This window comes from Primulina eburnea, chromosome 1, assembly GCF_022965805.1.
Source record: "Primulina eburnea isolate SZY01 chromosome 1, ASM2296580v1, whole genome shotgun sequence".
Classification (NCBI taxonomy): Eukaryota; Viridiplantae; Streptophyta; class Magnoliopsida; order Lamiales; family Gesneriaceae; genus Primulina; species Primulina eburnea.
The window spans coordinates 62,169,819-62,189,492 of record NC_133101.1 but is presented as its reverse complement, the minus strand read 5'-3'; the positions used below and the strand labels follow the sequence as shown (position 1 = coordinate 62,189,492).

Genomic DNA, 19,674 nt, shown 5'->3' with positions numbered 1-19,674 from the left:
ATTATTTTTGTCTTGTCGTCGAATATAAAAATAAATAAACAAACTATTATTTAAATTCAAATTAGTAATTGATATAATTTTCAACGAATGTCCATAGCATTGAATTATGTTATATTTCACTTCTTATTTTAAAAATTGTGATAGATAAATCAATATTACCTGAAATCATTCGTTTGCATGACAACCAATGCTCTAATGCAAAAAACCGACAATTAATTTGAGAAATCAAATGTTGTTGGGGAAAAAATACGGGAACTAGAACGACAATTCTAAAATCAATAAAAGGAAAAACAAACAAATTTAGAAGTAAAAGAATTGAAGGAAGGAAAAAGGAAAATGTTGGCAACTCGGATATTAGAATACTGCTGTTTATCACTTTACACTACCAAAACCAAAAGCCTTTATTTGCTATAAAAACGCAAAGATTTTGTCACAATTAACAAACTATTCTTCCCTACCAACCGTTCTCTCTCCCCTACAGAGTCTTGGGAGGAACACATTCGTGTGTGTTGAAAACCCAGAAATCGATCCAGGTGTTTCTTTTGATTATTAATGTCTTGATTTTTGTGTTCTAACTTTAGATGGAAACCCAATTTGCCTTGGTTTTTTTGTTGCTATGATCACCTTTTGGTTGTCTCATTCATGGGTGACTTGCTCGTTTTATGGTCAATTTCCATTTCTTGTTTCGGGTATTCAAAGGTGATTCGATCATAAATCAAGATTGAGTTTTTCTTGGGGAAGGGTTTCATTTTCCCTTCCTTCCCTGCATTTTTGTGAAGATTTGTATTCATTATTGGGGTGCTGACAGCCCTGATTGACTTCGCTTGAATTCTTTCTTGTTGTTTATCTTTTTCTTTTTTCATTTATCTCTTTTTTCTATTTATTTTTTTATTTGGAGAAGTCACGAATTTATATAATTCCTACACTTTTATAGCTATTATCTGTCAGCGTGTGCTGTGCCTGTGCCTTGTGCAGTTATTAGTTTGGGTTTGAGTGGTATGCTTGTGTCTTGATCTGACTTTGAATTCAAGTTTAGAAAAGAAGATGAACTTGTTACATTGAGTAGTATGAGATCAGTGATTTTTCGGTTTCAATCCGAAATAAACCAAGAAAAATGAACTATCTTGGTCAGGTTTTATGACACAAAAGTCCCAGATTGATTGCATATCAGACGAGCTATATATCTATATTTTTAATGCATTAGATGTACATATTTGGTATCTTATTTATTAGAAATAAATTGCGCTGACAAGTTAATGAGACTATCTTTCTAGTGAGTTCACGTGGTGTAGCATGATCTCGTTAGATTATCTATGCTTTTTGGTGTATGCGGAAATATGGTAAGTTGTAACACAATCTTGTTAATATACAAGGCAGTTCGTATACCGGCATTTGGAAAAGTTTCTTTTTACGAAATCGTTTGAACCTTTTTCTTGCATTGATCAATTGATCTTTTTCTCGCTTTAATTAACTGCGACTGGGCTTGTGGATTTAAGGGTTTGGAGATTAAACCTAACAAATGCAATCTGGCCTTTTTGAACCATTTGACTTGAGTTTCAGATGCGACCATCTCACTACATACACATACATTAAATCAAGGTTGAGTGGACAGTACTGTTGCTTTATTTCATTCCAGTGTTACATCCCTTGCATAGTGAACTCTGAATCCCGTTGCTTAATTTTATTAACTTTTATCGTACGGATTTTATATTTCTACCACTTCTTATGCTGATTAAGATTTTTTAAAGCAACCGCGCTAGTAAAATGCTATTTCCCCACCTTTTCAGGTGTTATTTTTTCTTGTTTGACACGTTCACGAAATGAGATATTTTTGATTGTATAGCACAATAAAATCATGGTGTAGCAATTGGAGAGGAATTAGAAACAAAACATGGAGGCTTCAACCTACAAGCCAAGTGGAATTTTCGCTAAAGAACTTGAAGACGAACTTATGAAATTTACAGCTAGTTACGAGGACTGTAAAGTCAACACACGCTCGGCTGAGCAGAGCGAAGAAGTCCAAGGTAATGATGATGTGGATGTTAACATTACGGACTGCACGAAATCTGGTGGCCGTGAGCTTGTTGCTGCAGAATACCATGACACAACAGAGAGCTCAAGTTCCTTTGGTAACAGTGACACCGACGATATTGACCCGTTGGATGATTCTGAAATTATGTCGGATTTTCACGGTGACGCTGCATCATCTCTGGGTTTTGATGGATTTGGTGAACCATTTAGAACGAGGTTTGTTTTATGTTCTTTATTTTTCTTTATGACATTTCTTGTCAAAACTAGGCATTTACTCCTTGTAAAGAAAAGAAATCATAAGAAACTGGAAAGTGGACTGGCTATTTTGGGTTGGCAGTTGAAGAAATTGCTTGAACTACGGTTTTCAGTGCTGAAATTGCTCTGATCTGATCCTAGATTTGTTTGGTTTAAAGTGATTAGATGTATACGAGTGAGCGTTATGCTTTACCTCATCTGAGATTAGTCATTATAAAAAAATCCATGTCTTGGGATTGAAGCACCATAATGAGCATTAATAAATTTGAACTTTCTGCAGTATGTTATCTTTTGTCTTACGCAATAAAAAACATTGAGTTATATAAGATGTGGCCAACTGTAGACCGTAGTTTCATAATTTGGGGGTGAATTTGGAGCTTGCTGCGTGTGTCCACACTAGAAGTGAATGAGATATCAGGATATCAGTGCTTTGAGCAGGCCAACTTGGTTTTCATTCTTTCTACTTTGATTTCTTTTTCTGGCCTCTTATGAATCAAACATACTCAAAAATTGTAATTTCATCTTCATCTTTAGTGCTTGTCAGTATGTTTCCATGATTATCATCGCATGCGGCATATATTTGTTGCAATATTTAGGAAGAAAAAGGTGACTGGTCATTGGAGATCATTTATCCAACCTCTGATGTGGCGCTGTAAATGGGCTGAATTGCAAATTCGTAAGTTTGAATCACAAGCCCGAAGATACGACAGAGAACTTGAGGAATACAGTCAGCGAAAGAAGGATCGATTGCAGAATCCTTCATTGGAATGTGTCGGTGTGAAATCCCTTCATTGTACATCCAGCAATGCTAGAAATGATATTTACATGAGGAAGAAAAGAAAACGAACCGAAGACACAGTGGATATAGCATCGTATATGTCTCACCATAACTTGCTTTCGTATCATGGTACATATTTTGTTCTTCATTTTTTGTCGAGTTCAGTTGATTTTTGTATTTGTCTGAAGTTAAGGATCTTCATGTGCCATTTTGCAGAGAGTAAGAAGTCTTCAGGTAAGGGTCTCCTCAAGGACGATGAATTAAGGAATCGAGGTGAGAATTGACATTTTCAGTTGGTCTTAATTATCCAACCGTGATATACGTAATATGAATAGCTAGTGTCATAATATGACGATACAAAAGCGTTGACCCCTTTTTCTTTATTCTTATTTGTCATTTTGGGCTTATTCAATTGGTTCCATTGGTTTCTAAGCTTTTGTTGTGCCCTTGTTGCCTGCCCCACCTATTCTTTCTGTTACATTTTTAAGAGCTGGTCTCTAGTCCCTACTTTGGGCTATCATCATATTATCCCCTCATAACTTGTTATTGGATATTAAGTTAGTTGTGCTTATACCAATCGGTAAAATATTTTCAGTTTGCTCTATTTTGCATGTGCCATGTGCTTTTGATTGGAGATGGGGTGGTGCATTGGATATCAATTTAGTTGAGTTTATTACATTCACTAGAACATTGTAGTTCGCTTCTTTTTGTTAGTGCAATGCGCATTGATTTGGAGACTGGTGATTTTGCATTTTTCTTAAATTTGTTTTATCATGTGATTGAATTTGACAGGAGAGAGAAATGAGACATAAGATTGATTTGACATGAGATAGATGTGATCATACTTTTAGAATGATCATAATACTGTAATAATTTTGACAGAAACTCGTTGTGCTTATACCTGATTTTTAATATTTTGTAGCAGTGGCAACTCAAAAAGTCAACGTTAATAATGAGTTGTGGGCCCGTGATGAACAGATCTTCCTTGAGCCCGGAGATGGTGATAATCCTTTGGAAGTCATACTTGGAAAGATTGAATTTCTACGATCACGAGTTGTTAAAATGAAGAGTAGAGTTGAGAAGGTGATGAGTGAAAATGCCGGAAAGTTACCTTTCATGGATGACTCAAGCAAGCTTATTCCATTTAGTGCTCTGATAGCCTCTCCTCAACATACTTCTCCAAACAATGGGGACAAAATGCCTGTAGGAACTTATATTGATTCTCAGCTTAAGGTGGAGCATAACACGAGTGATGCACTTGTACCTGAAAATAGAGACACAATTAATGAAGTGATTCCTGGAGTAAATGGAAGGACTAATCATGTTAGTTTTACCAGCACATACAAAAAAGTGAGTTACATTTTATGTTTCCTCGCCTCAAGGTTGTTTTAACTAATCTTTAAAAACAATTTTCAGCAATATACTTCACTGAGATTATTCCTTTTGAATCCTTTGCTTTTGCATGTGTGTAGCCGTTGGAATCGCAAGTGAGAACACATTTTGTGAATGTGTTGGTAGTTCTTTATGATATACTCCTCTTTTCTTGATCCTTCTTTATTTAATCATCTCTAAAATGCTCTCAGGGAGAAGAAGACATTCTCATTGACAATAAGAGGGTGAAGGAAGAGATGAATAGCTTTGAGGAAGTAAAGATTGAGCCAACCCGAAGTCCTTCGGTGCTAAAGGAGGAGCTAGCTAGCACCAGCCCTCAAGTTCGAACAGCAGTCAATCCTCCCACAAACAATCAAACACCACCTATAATGCGTTCTATATCAAAGCTTACGGCCCCTAAAACCCAGAGAAAGAGTCGTAAAAGAAGAGGTGCTGGTCAGAGGCGTTGAAGATCCACAGGTTAACCTCTCCTAGGTTGGTACATGGTTTTCGCTTGTCTAAGCGGTATTGGAATGGAGGAAACTAATGTTACAGCAGAAATTGTCGATATTTGTTGCCTTTTTTCAGTTTGTAAATTCTTAAGTTCTATTCTTTGTTCTGAGTGACTGGGAAATTGAAAAGATTGCGTATAGTCTGCAGGAAGTGTGAATTATATTGATTTGCTTGACTTATATATAAATTCACATTTCATAAAATTGTGTTCAATCCTATAGTGATATCTACAAATCCTCTCATTTCAATTCCTGTGTCAAATGCAAACCCTCTGAACGCTAGATGCTAGTTCCTCCACTGATGTTGTAGCATGTTTTTGAGACCTCTAAATATGGCTCATGTTTTTGGAAATTGAGCCGATATGATGTAGGATGTAGCATCAGGTAGATGTCAAATGCTGTTAAGTACTTTGCTGGCACCTCAGTATCTTCGTTTGTCAAATGCCATCCACTTTCACATCTTCTTAACTCGAAATGTGCAGCATCAGAGGGATGGAAATATTTTGATGTTCTGGTTTAGATCCTTCGCATCATTAAGATTTACCATCTATTCTCGCACCAAAACATGGGTGTCACTTTCACATGCTTCTGCTTTTTCTTTGACACCAATTGACTTACTCCTTTTTTTGTCTGGAGTTATCTATGCAACAACTCAGAACCATGCTATTTGAACACTTTTGGGCAAACTTCAATTCACGCTTCAGATTCAGAATTATACCCCCCATTAAGTTTCACTCACTTTCCACTCTACACTGAGATATGAATCCTTCCCCTTCATGTGCATCTGCAATTGATTCAACAATAAATGTGTCACCTCCAAGTGCGGATGCACCAGATCACCAGCGATAAACTCCAAAACCTGGCCTTTGATCTCAATTGCACTATATCCTACTTTTTTCTTAGCACCGTTGATTAACATCAAATATTTGATTTGTTCCACGTCTTTCCATCTCTTCTCAGCTGCATACAAATTCCTCAACATTATGTAGTTACCATCACAAAATGGCTCCATAATTACCACCTTTTTCATCACCCTCTCAGCTCTGATAACCTCCTTAGCGTAACCACAAGCAAATAGGAACGAACTTAATATGATCCCATTAGTCTCGTAAGGCATGTTATTTATCAATCTCTCAGCCTCATCCAAACACCCAGCCCTACCCAGTAGATCAATCATGCAACCATAATGCTCCACTTTAGGAGACAGCTTGAATTCTTCCATTTCATAGAACCATCTTCTTCCTTCCTCCACTAAACCACCATGGTTACAAGCTGACAGAACTCCAAGCATGGTGATCTCATCTGGTTTAAACCCTTTTCTTTTCATATCCAGAAACGCTTCTAATGCCTCCTTGGGACGCCCATTGAGTGCTAGTCCATTAATCAAAGCATTCCAAGTGCACACGCCTCTTCCAAGCAAGTTGTCAAAAACTCGTTTTGCTTTCTCGATTTCCCCAAATTTAGCATACATATCTACCAATGCTGCCGATACGCTTGCAGATGCATCCAGTTTCTTCCTCTTCACGAATTCATATACCCAATTCCCCATATCAAAAGCACCCAAATCTGCAATAGCTGGAAGAACACTGACAACAGTAACATCATCTGGTTCGAAAATTTTCTGGGCTAACAAGTTCTGGAACAAGATCAAAGCCTCATGGGATTGCTTATTCTGACAATACCCTCCAATCATTGCATTCCAAGAATATAAATTCCGCTCAGGCATCTCATCAAAGAACCGTCTACCTTCATCTATGTTGCCTTTGCTGCAGTACCCATCAATCATAGTAGTCCAAGAAATAATATTTTTCTCTGGCATTCTGTCAAATAGCATCTTAGCCAACACCATGTTCCCTAACTTAACATATCCATCAATCAACACATTATATGCAGCTGCATCTTTATCATTCTCAGGCATTGAATCAAAAAGGTCTTTTGCGTTGCCCATATCCCCAGCCTTCACATATCCGCTAGTTAGTGCGGTCCACGACACCGAATTCCTCTCGGTCATCTCATCAAATATTTTCCTCGCAGAACATATCTGCCCTAGCTTTCCATACATATCAATCAATGCAGTGGAAACATACAGATTAGACTTGAACCCATATTTAACCACATGAGCATGAACTTCCATTCCTTCCCACATTAAAAAGTTCAAACCACAACACTTTGCCAGCGTCGAGAAAGTATAGTTATCTGGCACAAAACCCTCGTTCTTCCTCAAACAAACATACAAGGAGATGGCTTCTAAGAATTGGCAAGAAATGAGGTGAGACTTCATCATGGTATTGCATAGGAAGGCATCAGACTTGTGCGGCATTAGATCAAACACCTGGCGGGCATGATGAATACCACAGTGTGGTACAACGGCAGAGAGGGTGATGATGAGCTTTGTAACGAGGTTGAGGTTGGCCTCAAGGGCGTTTCGGAGCATGAAGGCTTGGATTTGGTGGAGGTTGGATTTACCGAGGGTTTTCATTTGGAGGAAAGAAAGGCAAATCCTCTCTTTTGTGCTCCATATCCATGAAGTTTCGGATCCTACTCTACTCATAGTTGTATTCTTGAAATCATATCTCTTGCTTTCATGCCATCTTGAATGCTGTCTCACCCTACGATGACGAGGGAAAAGGGGGAGACAGGATGACAGTTATGTTGGTTCCCAAATGAATCAATTGATGGATGACAAAGGTGACAATAATTTGATGTAACATGTTGGACCAAAGAATTTAATAAGAACCCTATTACTACTAGCGGATCAGTGTACACCTTATGTGGTATGATCCATCAACTACCCTTGTTGAATTATCTCACTCAGATCATACATATTTTCAACAAGAGATATATCAAAAAGTTACAACCGTGTTAGCAGAAATTCAAAGTTTATCAGAAACCTAGTCTAAAATTCCTGACAAATTATCTTTTTTTGATTTTATAGGCAATAATCTGGCAAAACAAGGGTTATTCAGGGCATGTTCAATGGATAACGGAGATGAAATAACCATGTGTTTACTGATTGTTATATACACTGAAGAAAGAAAAAAAAAAGAAAAAACCATGTGCTTATATATTTATATTTTTTTATGGATAATACCTTTTTGGATTTAATTGAAAAATATTATTTCCGATTAATTGGATCGTTTCTTTGTGGATTCCTATAGGAATCTTTTGTAGATGTATTTTCGAGTATTCCTTGATCAGTTCGTCCAAGAAGAGGATTTCCTCTAATTCTATGAACTTTTCTAAAATACTTTTTTCTTGAATATCATTCAAAAATATTTCGGATTGATCAGTATTCGACCAATTAGTAACCCAAGATTCCATACTTTTAGTAAATGATGAGAGAGAAATCCAACATGACAAAAACACTATAGATGCAAGATACAAAAGAGGAATGAATGCTTTATTTTTTGCCATTTTTCGTATGTGAATTATTAATTAACCCGCTACCCAATATTCGGGGGATCCTTATAGTTTTATTTTAATTCCGGATGTTTTGTTTTCCTCTAGATTTATTACAATAAGTTAGATCAATTATAAATAGTTTATGATTGTTTACTTATGTTTTCTACCCCTAGATCAATTATAATAATTAATTAGCTCAATTATAATAATTAGTTAGATCACTTGGTAGAACATCGAAGTAGGATACTTGTTTTGTTCAAGGACAAAAATTTGTGTGAGACGGTTTCACGAGTCGTATTTTGTGAGAAAGATCTCTTATTTGAGTCATCCACGAAAAAATATTACTTTTATGCTAAGAATATTACTTTTTATTGTGAATATCGGTAGGATTGACCCGTCTCACAGATAAAGATTCGTGAGACCGTATCACAATAGACATACTCTTTTTTAAGTTGGAGAACATGTTTTGTTTTTAAAATTAAGATAATTTACAATTATATTGTGAATGGAGGGTAATCTTGTGATGAGTAGGTCTCTTGTGAGATGGTCTCACGAATCTTTATCTGTGAGATGTGTCAACACTACCGATATTCACAATAAAAAGTAATCATCTTAGCATAGAAAGTAATACTTTTTCATGGATGACCCAAATAAGAGATCCGTCTCACAAAATACGACCCGTGAAACCGTCTCACACAAGTTTTTGCCTATTGTGATTTAGTTTTATTGTCATACTAACCAAATTTAGTTACCTCCAATAGTTAGATTCTTTATAAAATGATATAGATGAATGTCTACTAAATTTTATTATAAAATATAATATTACATATTATATTTTAATATAGTGTAGCTATATTGGAATAAATTTGGAATAATTTATTTTCCATCAACTATTAGGTTTATATTTTTATTTCATTATTTTATATTTTTCATAAAAATAAGGGTATTATGGAGATGCATATTTTGGGGAAAAAATTATGATAATATATTTTAGAGACCAAAAACAGTTATTCTACAAGCCTAGCACTTAATAATACGGTACAAATTACAGAATAGTGTAGATAAATAAATCTAGAGAGAAACTACGGCGAAGTGCGGAATTTTGTAGGTAAGATTTTAAAAAACGTGGAGCCAATCACGCTTTATCGACCCCAAATTAAAGTTTGACATTTACTTCAAGGTTTTCAACCTGAAGATACTGGCCCGGAGGAATTTTGTAGGTAAGATATTAAAAAATATATGCTACGCTAAATGACATTAACTAAAAAAATTACCGAGCAAAGAGAGTGTTGCACTGAATCTTGCATCATCTAAGACAACGATTGAATATTCACCATATGCCCTGTTAAGGGACAAACAAAGCGCATTGACTCGGTGTATGAATCTAATAGATAAATAACCAATTCTACAGATGATGTTCCGGATAACCCGCCGCAGCTCTGTCCACGCAGCGAAAGTATGCATTACCACCAATTTTCATAAAAATGTTGAATGGGTGCCATTTACTCGCATCACAAATCTACATTGTTTCTCGTCAAATAAAAAAATATAATTACACGAGCCCGATCTAAGCTAATGCTATCAGTTTCAAACACATAGTCAACAAAAAGTCAGTGCAGAAAGGTCGTCTCGTCTTCTAGAGCAGCAGCCATCGAGATGTTTTGCTACCATGATTCTGAATAAGGAATGGCCGACTTAATTGCCTGACCAGTTCATCCCGTGGTCCAGGTTAAATCATATCTCCTCAACCTACAGGATGTCGTCTCCTGTACATTATTCTCGAGTGAGACAAGGAGACACATCAGATGTATATTGAAACTCAAGAGAAGTGCTTGATTCTTAAAATATTATAATTTTCCTTCACTGCTATCCCTGTGCCACAATATATTTATTTCAACACAACATTCAATAAATTTGATATAGGCATCGGGGCTGAAGTGGAGAAAATGTAGCGTTGATACAAGCTTCTTGTGCGAGAAAGTATTGGAGAAGGTTAAAAGAAACAGCACAAGAAGTTATGAGTGGACATTTTGTACTTGAATGCTAAATTCGGAGGTCAGGATCTCAAATGCTACCTCTTTGGTCGGCTGCGATCTTCCTCATAATCCATCACTCCAAGTTCAGAAAAGATCTCTTCATGCCCTCGGAGATCAATGCAGGCCTGCTTACATTTTGTAACTTCTGCCACAATGTAAGTAAGACATATCGACCAACATGTCTAGATCTTAAACTCACACTTGCCACACATCAACATATCAATAACTGAAAACTTCGAACAGATCCATAAATTAATCTCAGTACAACTTCTTCTTCTTAAAATTTTCAGGTTACACAGCATTCAAGTTGGCCACTATAATGTGCAAAGCTGCCTCACAATGTCTCTACTGATAGCCAGGAAGACATGGAATTAAACAAATGACTCTTTGAAACAGAAAATATCGTTTCTTTACCAAAGGAAAGTTGATCTGACCTTTGCAGATTGTGCCTTTTTCACTTCTTCCACTCTTTCATCAACTTCCTTTCTATGCTTCTTGTTTATTTTACTCATGGAATCTGCCCATTTGATTTTTTCTTGAATGGAAACAAGAAGATTGTCTGATATTGACAACCTAAGAAATTATAAACCAAGATTTGCATAAATAAATCTACGTAGAAGGAAATATATATAAAAAAAACATGAGAAAAAACGATAAGAAACATATAAAATGATAATCATGCTAGATGTATCGTGCAACATAAAATGTGTAATATAACACCCAAAGTAAGACTTTTGTTCAGTGACATCACAAGGGTTGGTTTGCACGCTAGAGTCAAATATTCGGGGACATGCATCATTATTAAAAAGAATAAAGGTTAATAACTCATTCATTCGTCAGGCTCGGAAGCTAAAACAAACTGCAGACGGTTTCTGCTAAATCAGACTTATACAAACATATCAACTACCAGATTTCATTTGCAAGATGATTTGAGTACGGTAAAACTAATCTTGGCTAGGATGGAGTGAGCGGGAAAAGTTGAAACAGGGAACGCACGTAGGAATTTGAACACAAGTCATCTCTTGCATAACTTTGCTTCCTGGAAACCCGAGAAAGGCAATAAAACATCTAAAGGTGTGCAACGATGTCAAGCGACAGAGGCAAGTTTCAAAAGAACGCACCAGTAGTTTAGGAGTTCTAATTAGTATCAACCTCCAGCCTTTGGAGGAGTTGACAAAAAAAAAAGAAGCTATATAATTATCATAAACTTTATCATTTTTCATGCTTGGATGGTTTTTATTTCAGTTTCTCCGCGCGCAGCAAGAACCTTCAGAGAGGGACATGTCAAAGATAGCAGTCTTAAATAAAATTAATCAGGAAGAAATATTACCAATTCGCTAGCGTTTCATTCATACTACTCAACTGTTCAGGTCTGAGATCCCTCCCTGCAGCAAATTGTACCTACAAGCTTGAAGAAAGCCTAAGTTAGAAGCCAATTGTTGTCAAACATGGAGAAGTTAACACGACTGACAAAAATAAATCAAGACCTCAAAGCATCTCCGCAACTGATCAAGCTTTCCTCTTATTATTCCCTGTTCATAAGAGTAAGAACAAAATTAGCTTATTTATCTTTGAAACGTCTTCAAGTGAATATCTCTTTATATCATATTGCCAAGATCCCATACTTTTTTGTGTACAGAACATAAAAGTTTCAAATGTAGAAGAACGAACAAGAACAAGGTCAAATCTGTACTAAGGAATAAAAAACACAGCAGACCAACCCGTGCAATGAAATTTTATCTTTCACTGCAAGTCCATTGTCTTGATAGATGTGACATTAATGGCGAAGTAGCTGGTCAGAGATGAAAAGCAGAAACTTACCACATACATGCAGCCGCTAATGAGGAAATCTTCCAACTCCCGAACATTAGTGACATCCAGCTCCTGCATCAATGTATCATATGGCAATACCTGGGCAAATCAATTTTCATTAAAGGAAAGTCGAACTGCCTCCAATAAATTTACACTTCAAAGTGATGTAACATGTAGTGAAAAAATGTACTTTAAAATAAGCATACAATTGTAATTACAAAACAGGGATGGCATCATAGATGCCACATAAACTTCTCATCTGTCTTATAAATTTAACCTTGAGAGAAAATAGAGGAGACAGGTACATCTGCATGGACACTTTCGCATCTAGATTCTAGATAAATCAAATATACTTGCTCATTTCAAATTCAAACAAGAAACACGTATTTTTCAACTTAAAGAGTAAAGTCTCCACCACGACAAAACAAGGGACAGATCAAGTGAGAACGTAATCTCCTGCATCGTATCACTCGAGCACACCTAAAAAGGTTTCATGGATCCTACCTTGTTTGTCTCAGCCAAAGTAAGCACAGTCAGCTGCTTCAGCTTTAGGACTTGATCAGGAACTAATTGTGGAAGACGATGTGAGTCACCTGCATGAAATAATTATCTGTAAAAGTCGTCCACGAAGAGGAGAAACTCCCTTGAAAAAAGGTGTAAATAGAGCTAGCATTGCTTTAAGTCAATACAAGTTATGACTGCCTATCTGTAAACGATATAAATATTGCTAATACAACAAGAATGATTCTTATTGCCCATAATACCCGACGATCTATTTCCAAGAATCAAATTGCAACTCCAGAAGGTAAAATTTCTTTTGCAAATGCAATACAAGCATTAATAGCTATGTAGAATGCCAGGTTTCATGAAACTTAATCACTTATTAAAGAAGAGAAGGCGATTCAGCCAAAATAAACCCAGACAGTTTCATCCTGGAAACTTTCATCAAGACAAACCAAAAAACAAAACTGAATAAAGATTAGGCAATTCTGTAGATGAAATTGGATACCAAGGACAAATTGATAATTGAAAAGACTAAATGCTTACTCTTGTATTCACTCCATGTACCATATGCACACAGCTGGAGCAATTCACGATATATACTATTACCAGTTCCTTCAAGCTGCACTTAAATTCAACCGTAGAAACATCAATCGAGAAAAACTAAGATTAATCCCCCTATGTAGCAAACTTAGAACCTGAAGACCATTCCAAGAAAATCAAGAAGCATGGTGCTACAGATACCCTCTAGACGAGATCATTAGCCCAGAAGTGTAGACTATGAGAAACAACGCACAATCTCTAATCCCAAAACTTAATACACAAAGAAAGAATTCGCTAAAAATCACAAGCCAAACTCCGGAATCCAACAGTTTGACCGATCATACGACAAATCGAAAAACATTTCATTCCAACTCGCAACAGTACATATAATCAATACATCAATCAAGAAGAAAAATACACGAATCCGCAAGGTATACCTTAATGACGGTCGGAACCGAGAGAATTTCGGAAAAAGCAAACAATGATGGATGAGAAGTGGCCTCAACGATAACATCAACAAGCTCCGAGCCCTTGAGACTAGCCGCCTGCTTCACAAAGTAATCTATGAGCTCTGCTTGCCTTTGTTCAATGTCCATTTCAACAGGTTCCGCTGATCCAACTTACTAAGTGCAAGCTATCCGGAGCATCTGCGCCTAGATTTTAGATAATTTGGAGAGGAGCTTCTCCGATTTACGGATCTTTTTTTTTCTTGGGACTTGGGATGCAAGCAATAGAATACAAATAGTTTTTGTTAGGGTATTTCGACTATGAATGGTTCTCTTTTATAAAAGGATCTTTATTTGTTGATTTCGATGGACATGAGACTATCAAAATGGATATTAAACTTTAAATTTTCAGAAAGCAAAATTTGAACCATATTGTGGAAAACAAAACATCAATTCTTTAAATTTTTTTAACTAAAAGGATCTTTATTTAGTTTTTGGTTTGGATCTATATTTTATTTCATTTTTTTCAATGCACTCAATATCTCTATTTTTTTTTGTACTGAATAAACTCTTAGACTTACTGCAGTGCAGCAGTTAGGTAAGCCAACAAACAAGTGTTATCGAAACCAGATTGAACGGACGGTTCGACTGAGAATCGGTTATAGATTCTATCTGAACATGCTTAAAACTCGTTTTAACGGTAAAAAAAGATCAAAATGAGTCAAGAACGGTCAGATCGATTATAAAACGGGTCAAGAACGGTCATTCTGTAGGTTCCATTGTAGCACCAAAGTTCTAATATTGCTCTACAGTGTCTTTTCTGCATTTCTGCAATTATCGAGTTTATTTAGCTTGAATCAGTTAAATTTCCAAATGTTTGCCAAGACTTGTACCTGAATGCTTATCGATATATTGGCGTGTGCTGACTGTGGATAATCTAGGCTAGAGAAGGCGTAAAAATCGAGCATGAGAAAAAGTTGTCAGTGCTTCAAAGTCAGGAGTGCCGAGGGGGAGTGGAAGCCAACTTGGACAAGACAAAGGCATCGACAAAGAGGCTGCGATCACTAATCGTGGTTACATCTCTGGCCGTTTCAACGACTTCCGCTGCTACTGTCACTTTACGAGACTCTGACCTTGTCCCACAACTTGTTGAATTCTGTCACGGGTATGTATTGCCACCTTGTTTATTAGAAACCAAGTGTTTTAATGATCAGTATTTACGAAAACCAACAAGATGTCAAAAGCTTTTTTGATAAGTTTATCAGTATCACTGATTACATGTCCTGGAAAAATGTGAATAAATTCCTGAAATTCCCCTGCATTTTTTGTAGTTTTGTATTAAACTGGTGGTGTTAATAATGCAGGTTCATGTACATGTGGAGATCTATGAATCAGTATCATGCAATCCAAAAGGACATAGTGCAAAAAGTTCGTGGCCTAGTTAATTGAACAACCAAAGGTGAATCAACGTCTGACCTGCACAAGCAGGCGACACGAGATCTTGAATCGGCTGTATCAACTTGGCATTCCGGTTTCTTTCGCCTGATAAAGTTTCAGCGTGATTTTGTCTGCTCTCTCCATGGCTGGTTTAGACTAACCCTCATCCCCATTCACACCGAGGAAAATAATAGGGAGCTACCAGAGGTTTTTGCTTTCTTCGATGAGTGGAAACTTGCAGGCGACCGAATCCCAGATACAGTTGCATCCGAAGCCATCAAAAGCTTCGTCAACGTCGTTCGTTCAATATCCCTGAAACAAATAGAGGAGCTCAAGATCAAGAAAAACACAGAAAATGCATCAAAGGAACTCGAGAAAAAGGCTTCCTCACTAAGAAACATAGACAGAAAATATTACCACTCTTACTCAATGGTTGGCACAGGACTTCCCTGATACAGGACCAGATAACGGACACATTTTGGATGCTAGGGACCCCCTGGCTGATAAAAAAGCAGAACTTGCAGCTTGCCAGAGGCGGGTTGAGGACGAGATGCTTAAACACTCTAAGGCAGTCGAGGTGACCCGAGCAATGACACCGAACAACATTCAAACAGGGTTGCCTGGAGTTTTTTAAAGCCATGACCAGTTTTTCTTCATTAATCACCGAATCCCTCAAGACGGTTTGCACCCGTTCGTATGCCATTAAGTAACGCGTAAGATGAAATTATGCTCCATTTTTTCCCTTTCTCCTAATGGGGTTGGTTATAAGATAGCAATAGAAAAGGCCAGGTAATTTACATGACTTGTTTTTTTTTTATAAATACGTAAATATGGAATTTTGCAGCTGTATTCACCCCATTTTGCTTTGTGGGGTCTGGGGATGATAATATTGTCTGTGTACGTGTATAGTAGGAAAGCATCAGAGATCCACCTTTGCCATCTGGCATTCCAGTATCAAGTTCTTGTTGTGCTTTGGAAATTTTACCCGATCAGTACATGCGGTAATCCCCAACTCGTAATGGTCACATTTGTTAATTAAAGGGAGTCGAAAGAAACATTTCCCTTTCACAAATCATCTTTTTAAGTTCGTGTTGTGTTTTAACAGATACAGAAAAACGAAGAGAACACGAAGTGATGCTTAGACTACTACTATCTCATTTATCAGACGAATAGCCCACGTTTGTTACGATCCACGTGTATATGAAATTTTAAATATATTTGCCACCAACCTTTTGGTCAAAGTGGATGTGGGAGAGGTCATATGGGTTTTAAACCCACCCCTTGATTAAAAAAAAAAAAACACTACTCAAATTATGCATATGTTGTAAATAAGACATATGATCATTGGATATACACTTGGAGAGAGTAATATTCCCAAGGTCAAATTAACTTAAATAGTAAAGCAATACTCGGACATGGTTGACTAGAGGAAAAATCTATGCCCATTAAGTGTGTAACCTGTAATACACCCAGTGGGGTAAAAAATAATTGTGTGTTTGCACCGACTTTAGCTGGGATAATTCTTCCCGAAAGTTTTGTTTATCATTTTTCTTGCGGTAGCGCGGAACGGGCAATTGGAACCTACGAACCCGTCAACCAGATGAAGGTACGTTTTAAGATCATGACATGTGCCGATGTCGTTGCCGTCCAGGTACGGAGAGTCTCGGCTGCTCAGTCGCAGCTCGCAGCCGACGTTTGCGTATACTAGCTGGCTGTCCTCGGCCAGTTTCTCAATCCATCCGCCCAGACCCGCTGTCGTGTTTCTTCGGAGAAGTTTGTCAGGACACTGAGTCTGTGCTTTGTCGTCAACCACAAATCCAGGGACTTTTGTGATCAGGTCGTCGGAATTGACTATGCGTAGTATTTTAGTCCCTTGTTTCTCCAGCTCACACCTGAAGCTCAAGTTTCCAACTCTTGGCCCTGCAAAGGAGATTACGGTGACAAGTGGTGAGTTTTTGAAGGTTTTTTTGATGTCGTATGCGGCAAGAGTGGCCAGCGCTGCCCCGAGTGAGTGGCCGGTGATGGTGAAGCTCAATGGCTCGTTTTTGTACTTTTCCAGAATTCTTGATATCTCGCGTCTCACAAGATTTTGTAAACTCTGTCGTCTTTTGAAGATGGAGGTGTACAAACTCAGGAATCCACTCGCCACCATTGGCTCCAAATCGGATTCGGAGTTGGAATTATAATGTGGCAATGGAGTTAAGGTTGCCCGAAAATTTTCTAGCCACTCCAGGCAGGTAATCGTCCCCCGGAATGCAATGACCACGTCTCGCCTCCCGAGTCTGGAAATCTCATTTTGATCACGACACACTGCCACAAATCCGATCCAGCTCGATTGCATGGCCACCCAAGCTGGGGCTCGTTCGATCCACCGTGGAATTTGTATCCCAGAATTGACGGTAAGATTCTCGGTGACTTGATATCCAGTCTCCTTGAATCCAGACTCATTGAGTAGGTTTCTTTTATGGTAGCGACAAGTAGCATATGATGAAGATGAAGGATTAATATCACATGCTCGGTAAGCTGCCTCCACGAACTTACCATAACGGATAATCTCAGACCTCAGATTATTGTCGAGAGGATCGAGCAATCCTTCCCAATTCTTGATTCCTTGGTAATCCATCCACCTCTTGCTAAGCTTCAGTACCGGGGTAGATGAGGAGTTTGGTTCAACATAATTCTTGAGAAGATGGGAGTACTTTTCCAATTTCGGTAGAGCTTCCATCCTCATGCATATGGTTTTCTTTGTGGGTTTTGTATCAATAAGAAACGAGTGCCTAAAGTTTTGAGATATCGTAGCATTTGTTGAGTTGCATTGCCTTACATATTCACTAGTCGAAAGCCTCATGCTGACCGCTGAGTTATTGTTAACAAAATGCCGTGATCTTGCACACGAGGGCGTGGAGATTGAGCACCTTTTACTTGATTTAACTTGGTGTGGGGTTGGCGTGTTTAGGGATTAGTGATTTTTGATCTTGCAAGAAGCATTTGATGGGCTTTTATAGTAGGAAAAATAAATCATAGGATCATGAGGTGAGTGAACATTTTCCAGTAGGAACGCGATGATTAAGTCACGTACAATTAATATATCCTACCTATTTTCAACACGGCCAAAGTACGTTTATGGTCAATGGTGAAACAATTGATTCTTATACGTGATTCGAGTGCTTATCACCTCACCCCCAAGATTGAAAAATGACTTCTCCTAGCTAGCACCATATGATATCTTTCGATAATAATAAAATATGTGGTAGTAACTATTTGATGTGAGAACCAGTGGCGGAGCCACATGTCCATGTACCCGGCTATCAATTTTTTTTTTAAAAAAAATTTATATGTAAATTTTGTATAATTTTATAATAATATGATATTAGTCCGGATGGATCAATTTAAAATAGTAAAATGTTCTAGAGTTTAAAATTCTAACTCGAGCAGAGCCATATTTCTGGCTCTACCACTGATGAGAACTTAATTGTTTCGCAAACTTAGCTTAACGATTAGAATATAAAAGTCAATTGTACGTTGTTATAAAGTCATGCATCGGCACCTCCCCAACAATCTTTTACTAAATATGTTTCAAAGTAACTGTATATTCAGGGGCAGATAAAAAATTTTAGGTTTGGGGGCCGCATGAATACTACGTAACGACAGTGTGTGGCTTTTTCAATGCTACCAATTTCAAGTGGAGTTAGCCACTTTCGCTCTTTGGTATGTGCGTTAGTTTCCTAGAAGTTTTTATTTGAGTGTGAAAATATAGAGCGAAAAAATTGAAAACTATAGGACACTTATCTTCAGTCTAATTGTAAAAAGAAAAAAGATGTCATAAATTAGACTGTCAATATATATATATAATAGGAAAAAGTTTTTTTTATAAAATACTAGAGAAATCAAATTTTAACTTAATAAAAAATTTAATTTTATTTTTTTTTTTCATTTTTTTGGCGTTGTTTTACGCTTTATTTTTAAATTATAATGTAAATTTCAAAGTTATCTTTTAACTGATTTTTTAAAATCTTTTTCAATACAAAAAAAAATGGATGATTTTTTTTTTTTGAAAATTTAGATTATAATTTGATAAGAGATGTTCAAATTTAACGTCAATATATCAAAAAATCAGTAATTATTACCCACTAAACCCAAGGGTAACACATAAATGAAAATTTAAAACAAACTTGAAAATGGTGGTTATCAAAGAGTGGAAGTTGGTGAAAAATCTTCAATCAAAATATTTTTGTGGGTTTACTTCATACCCACAAAATTGTGGTACTATGTTATACAAAATGTGATACACTTCATGTGAAAATATGGTTCTAAAAAAGTATCCAAGAACTGAACAAAAAAATTCAACGGCTGGGCCATTTCCCGTATCAAAGAAATCAAACCAAACTAGACAGGTGTCTTACCATATAAGCTACCTTCCCGTATCTTACCAACTAAGCGACATTCTGGATCATCAAGTTGACTTGACTGTTTTATTAATATATATAATGTATAAAAAAAATTTGTATATAATAATAATAATAAAAAAGTTAAAAAATTTGGGGGGCCTT

The 19,674-nt window shown here is 36.9% G+C and overlaps 4 protein-coding genes and 1 pseudogene across 10 annotated transcripts; 2 read left to right on the top strand and 3 right to left on the bottom strand.

Moving 5' to 3' along the window:
- The first annotated feature begins 363 nt into the window (after positions 1–363).
- On the top strand, positions 364–5,153 carry LOC140838513 (uncharacterized). Of its 4 annotated transcripts, none has more exons than XM_073204895.1 (6): positions 364–533; positions 1,844–2,247; positions 2,883–3,193; positions 3,281–3,337; positions 3,987–4,418; positions 4,655–5,153. In XM_073204895.1, exons 2-6 carry the CDS (start codon positions 1,892–1,894, stop codon positions 4,903–4,905), a joined length of 1,407 nt encoding a protein of 468 aa, XP_073060996.1. In that variant the 5' UTR covers positions 364–533; positions 1,844–1,891; the 3' UTR covers positions 4,906–5,153. The 4 variants fall into 4 exon arrangements, with proteins under 4 accessions (XP_073060996.1, XP_073061005.1, XP_073060987.1 ...); XM_073204904.1 differs by having other exon boundaries at positions 366–533; positions 3,990–4,414; positions 4,648–5,153; XM_073204886.1 differs by having other exon boundaries at positions 368–533; positions 1,788–2,247; positions 3,987–4,414; positions 4,648–5,153.
- On the bottom strand, positions 5,091–7,788 carry LOC140838505 (pentatricopeptide repeat-containing protein At2g44880). The gene has a single exon (XM_073204867.1). It carries the CDS (start codon positions 7,496–7,498, stop codon positions 5,672–5,674), a length of 1,827 nt encoding a protein of 608 aa, XP_073060968.1. The 5' UTR covers positions 7,499–7,788; the 3' UTR covers positions 5,091–5,671.
- Positions 7,789–9,693: 1,905 nt separating this feature from the next.
- LOC140838541 (COP9 signalosome complex subunit 7-like) lies at positions 9,694–14,063 on the bottom strand. 4 transcript variants are annotated; one of them, XM_073204943.1, is made up of 9 exons: positions 13,679–14,060; positions 13,245–13,320; positions 12,702–12,790; positions 12,207–12,296; positions 11,873–11,917; positions 11,716–11,786; positions 10,820–10,958; positions 10,425–10,530; positions 9,694–10,115 (listed from the first exon to the last, which is right to left on the bottom strand). In XM_073204943.1, exons 1-8 carry the CDS (start codon positions 13,835–13,837, stop codon positions 10,459–10,461), a joined length of 741 nt encoding a protein of 246 aa, XP_073061044.1. In that variant the 5' UTR covers positions 13,838–14,060; the 3' UTR covers positions 9,694–10,115; positions 10,425–10,458. The 4 variants fall into 4 exon arrangements, with proteins under 4 accessions (XP_073061044.1, XP_073061037.1, XP_073061031.1 ...); XM_073204936.1 differs by having other exon boundaries at positions 10,425–10,510; positions 13,679–14,059; XM_073204930.1 differs by having other exon boundaries at positions 10,105–10,221; positions 10,425–10,510; positions 13,679–14,063.
- LOC140809375 (nitrate regulatory gene2 protein-like) lies at positions 14,009–15,991 on the top strand (annotated as a pseudogene).
- A 598-nt stretch (positions 15,992–16,589) lies between these two features.
- Positions 16,590–18,063, bottom strand: LOC140838533 (phospholipase A(1) DAD1, chloroplastic-like). The gene has a single exon (XM_073204917.1). The coding sequence runs from the start codon at positions 17,970–17,972 to the stop codon at positions 16,632–16,634; it is 1,341 nt and encodes a 446-aa protein (XP_073061018.1). The 5' UTR covers positions 17,973–18,063; the 3' UTR covers positions 16,590–16,631.
- Between the last annotated feature and the right edge of the window lie 1,611 nt (positions 18,064–19,674).

Coding starts and splice junctions, on each gene's coding strand:
- LOC140838513 (XM_073204886.1), top strand. CDS start 1,892: ATGGAGGCTTCAACCTACAAGCCAAGTGGAATTTTCGCTAAAGAACTT. Junction 2,248..2,882: donor GGTGAACCATTTAGAACGAG/GTTTGTTTTATG, acceptor TGCAATATTTAG/GAAGAAAAAGGTGACTGGTC. Junction 4,415..4,647: donor TTACCAGCACATACAAAAAA/GTGAGTTACATT, acceptor AAATGCTCTCAG/GGAGAAGAAGACATTCTCAT.
- LOC140838505 (XM_073204867.1), bottom strand. CDS start 7,498: ATGAGTAGAGTAGGATCCGAAACTTCATGGATATGGAGCACAAAAGAG.
- LOC140838541 (XM_073204930.1), bottom strand. CDS start 13,837: ATGGACATTGAACAAAGGCAAGCAGAGCTCATAGATTACTTTGTGAAG. Junction 12,791..13,244: donor TACATGGAGTGAATACAAGA/GTAAGCATTTAG, acceptor TATTTCATGCAG/GTGACTCACATCGTCTTCCA. Junction 10,222..10,424: donor GATCGCAGCCGACCAAAGAG/GTAGCATTTGAG, acceptor ATTGTGGCACAG/GGATAGCAGTGAAGGAAAAT.
- LOC140838533 (XM_073204917.1), bottom strand. CDS start 17,972: ATGAGGCTTTCGACTAGTGAATATGTAAGGCAATGCAACTCAACAAAT.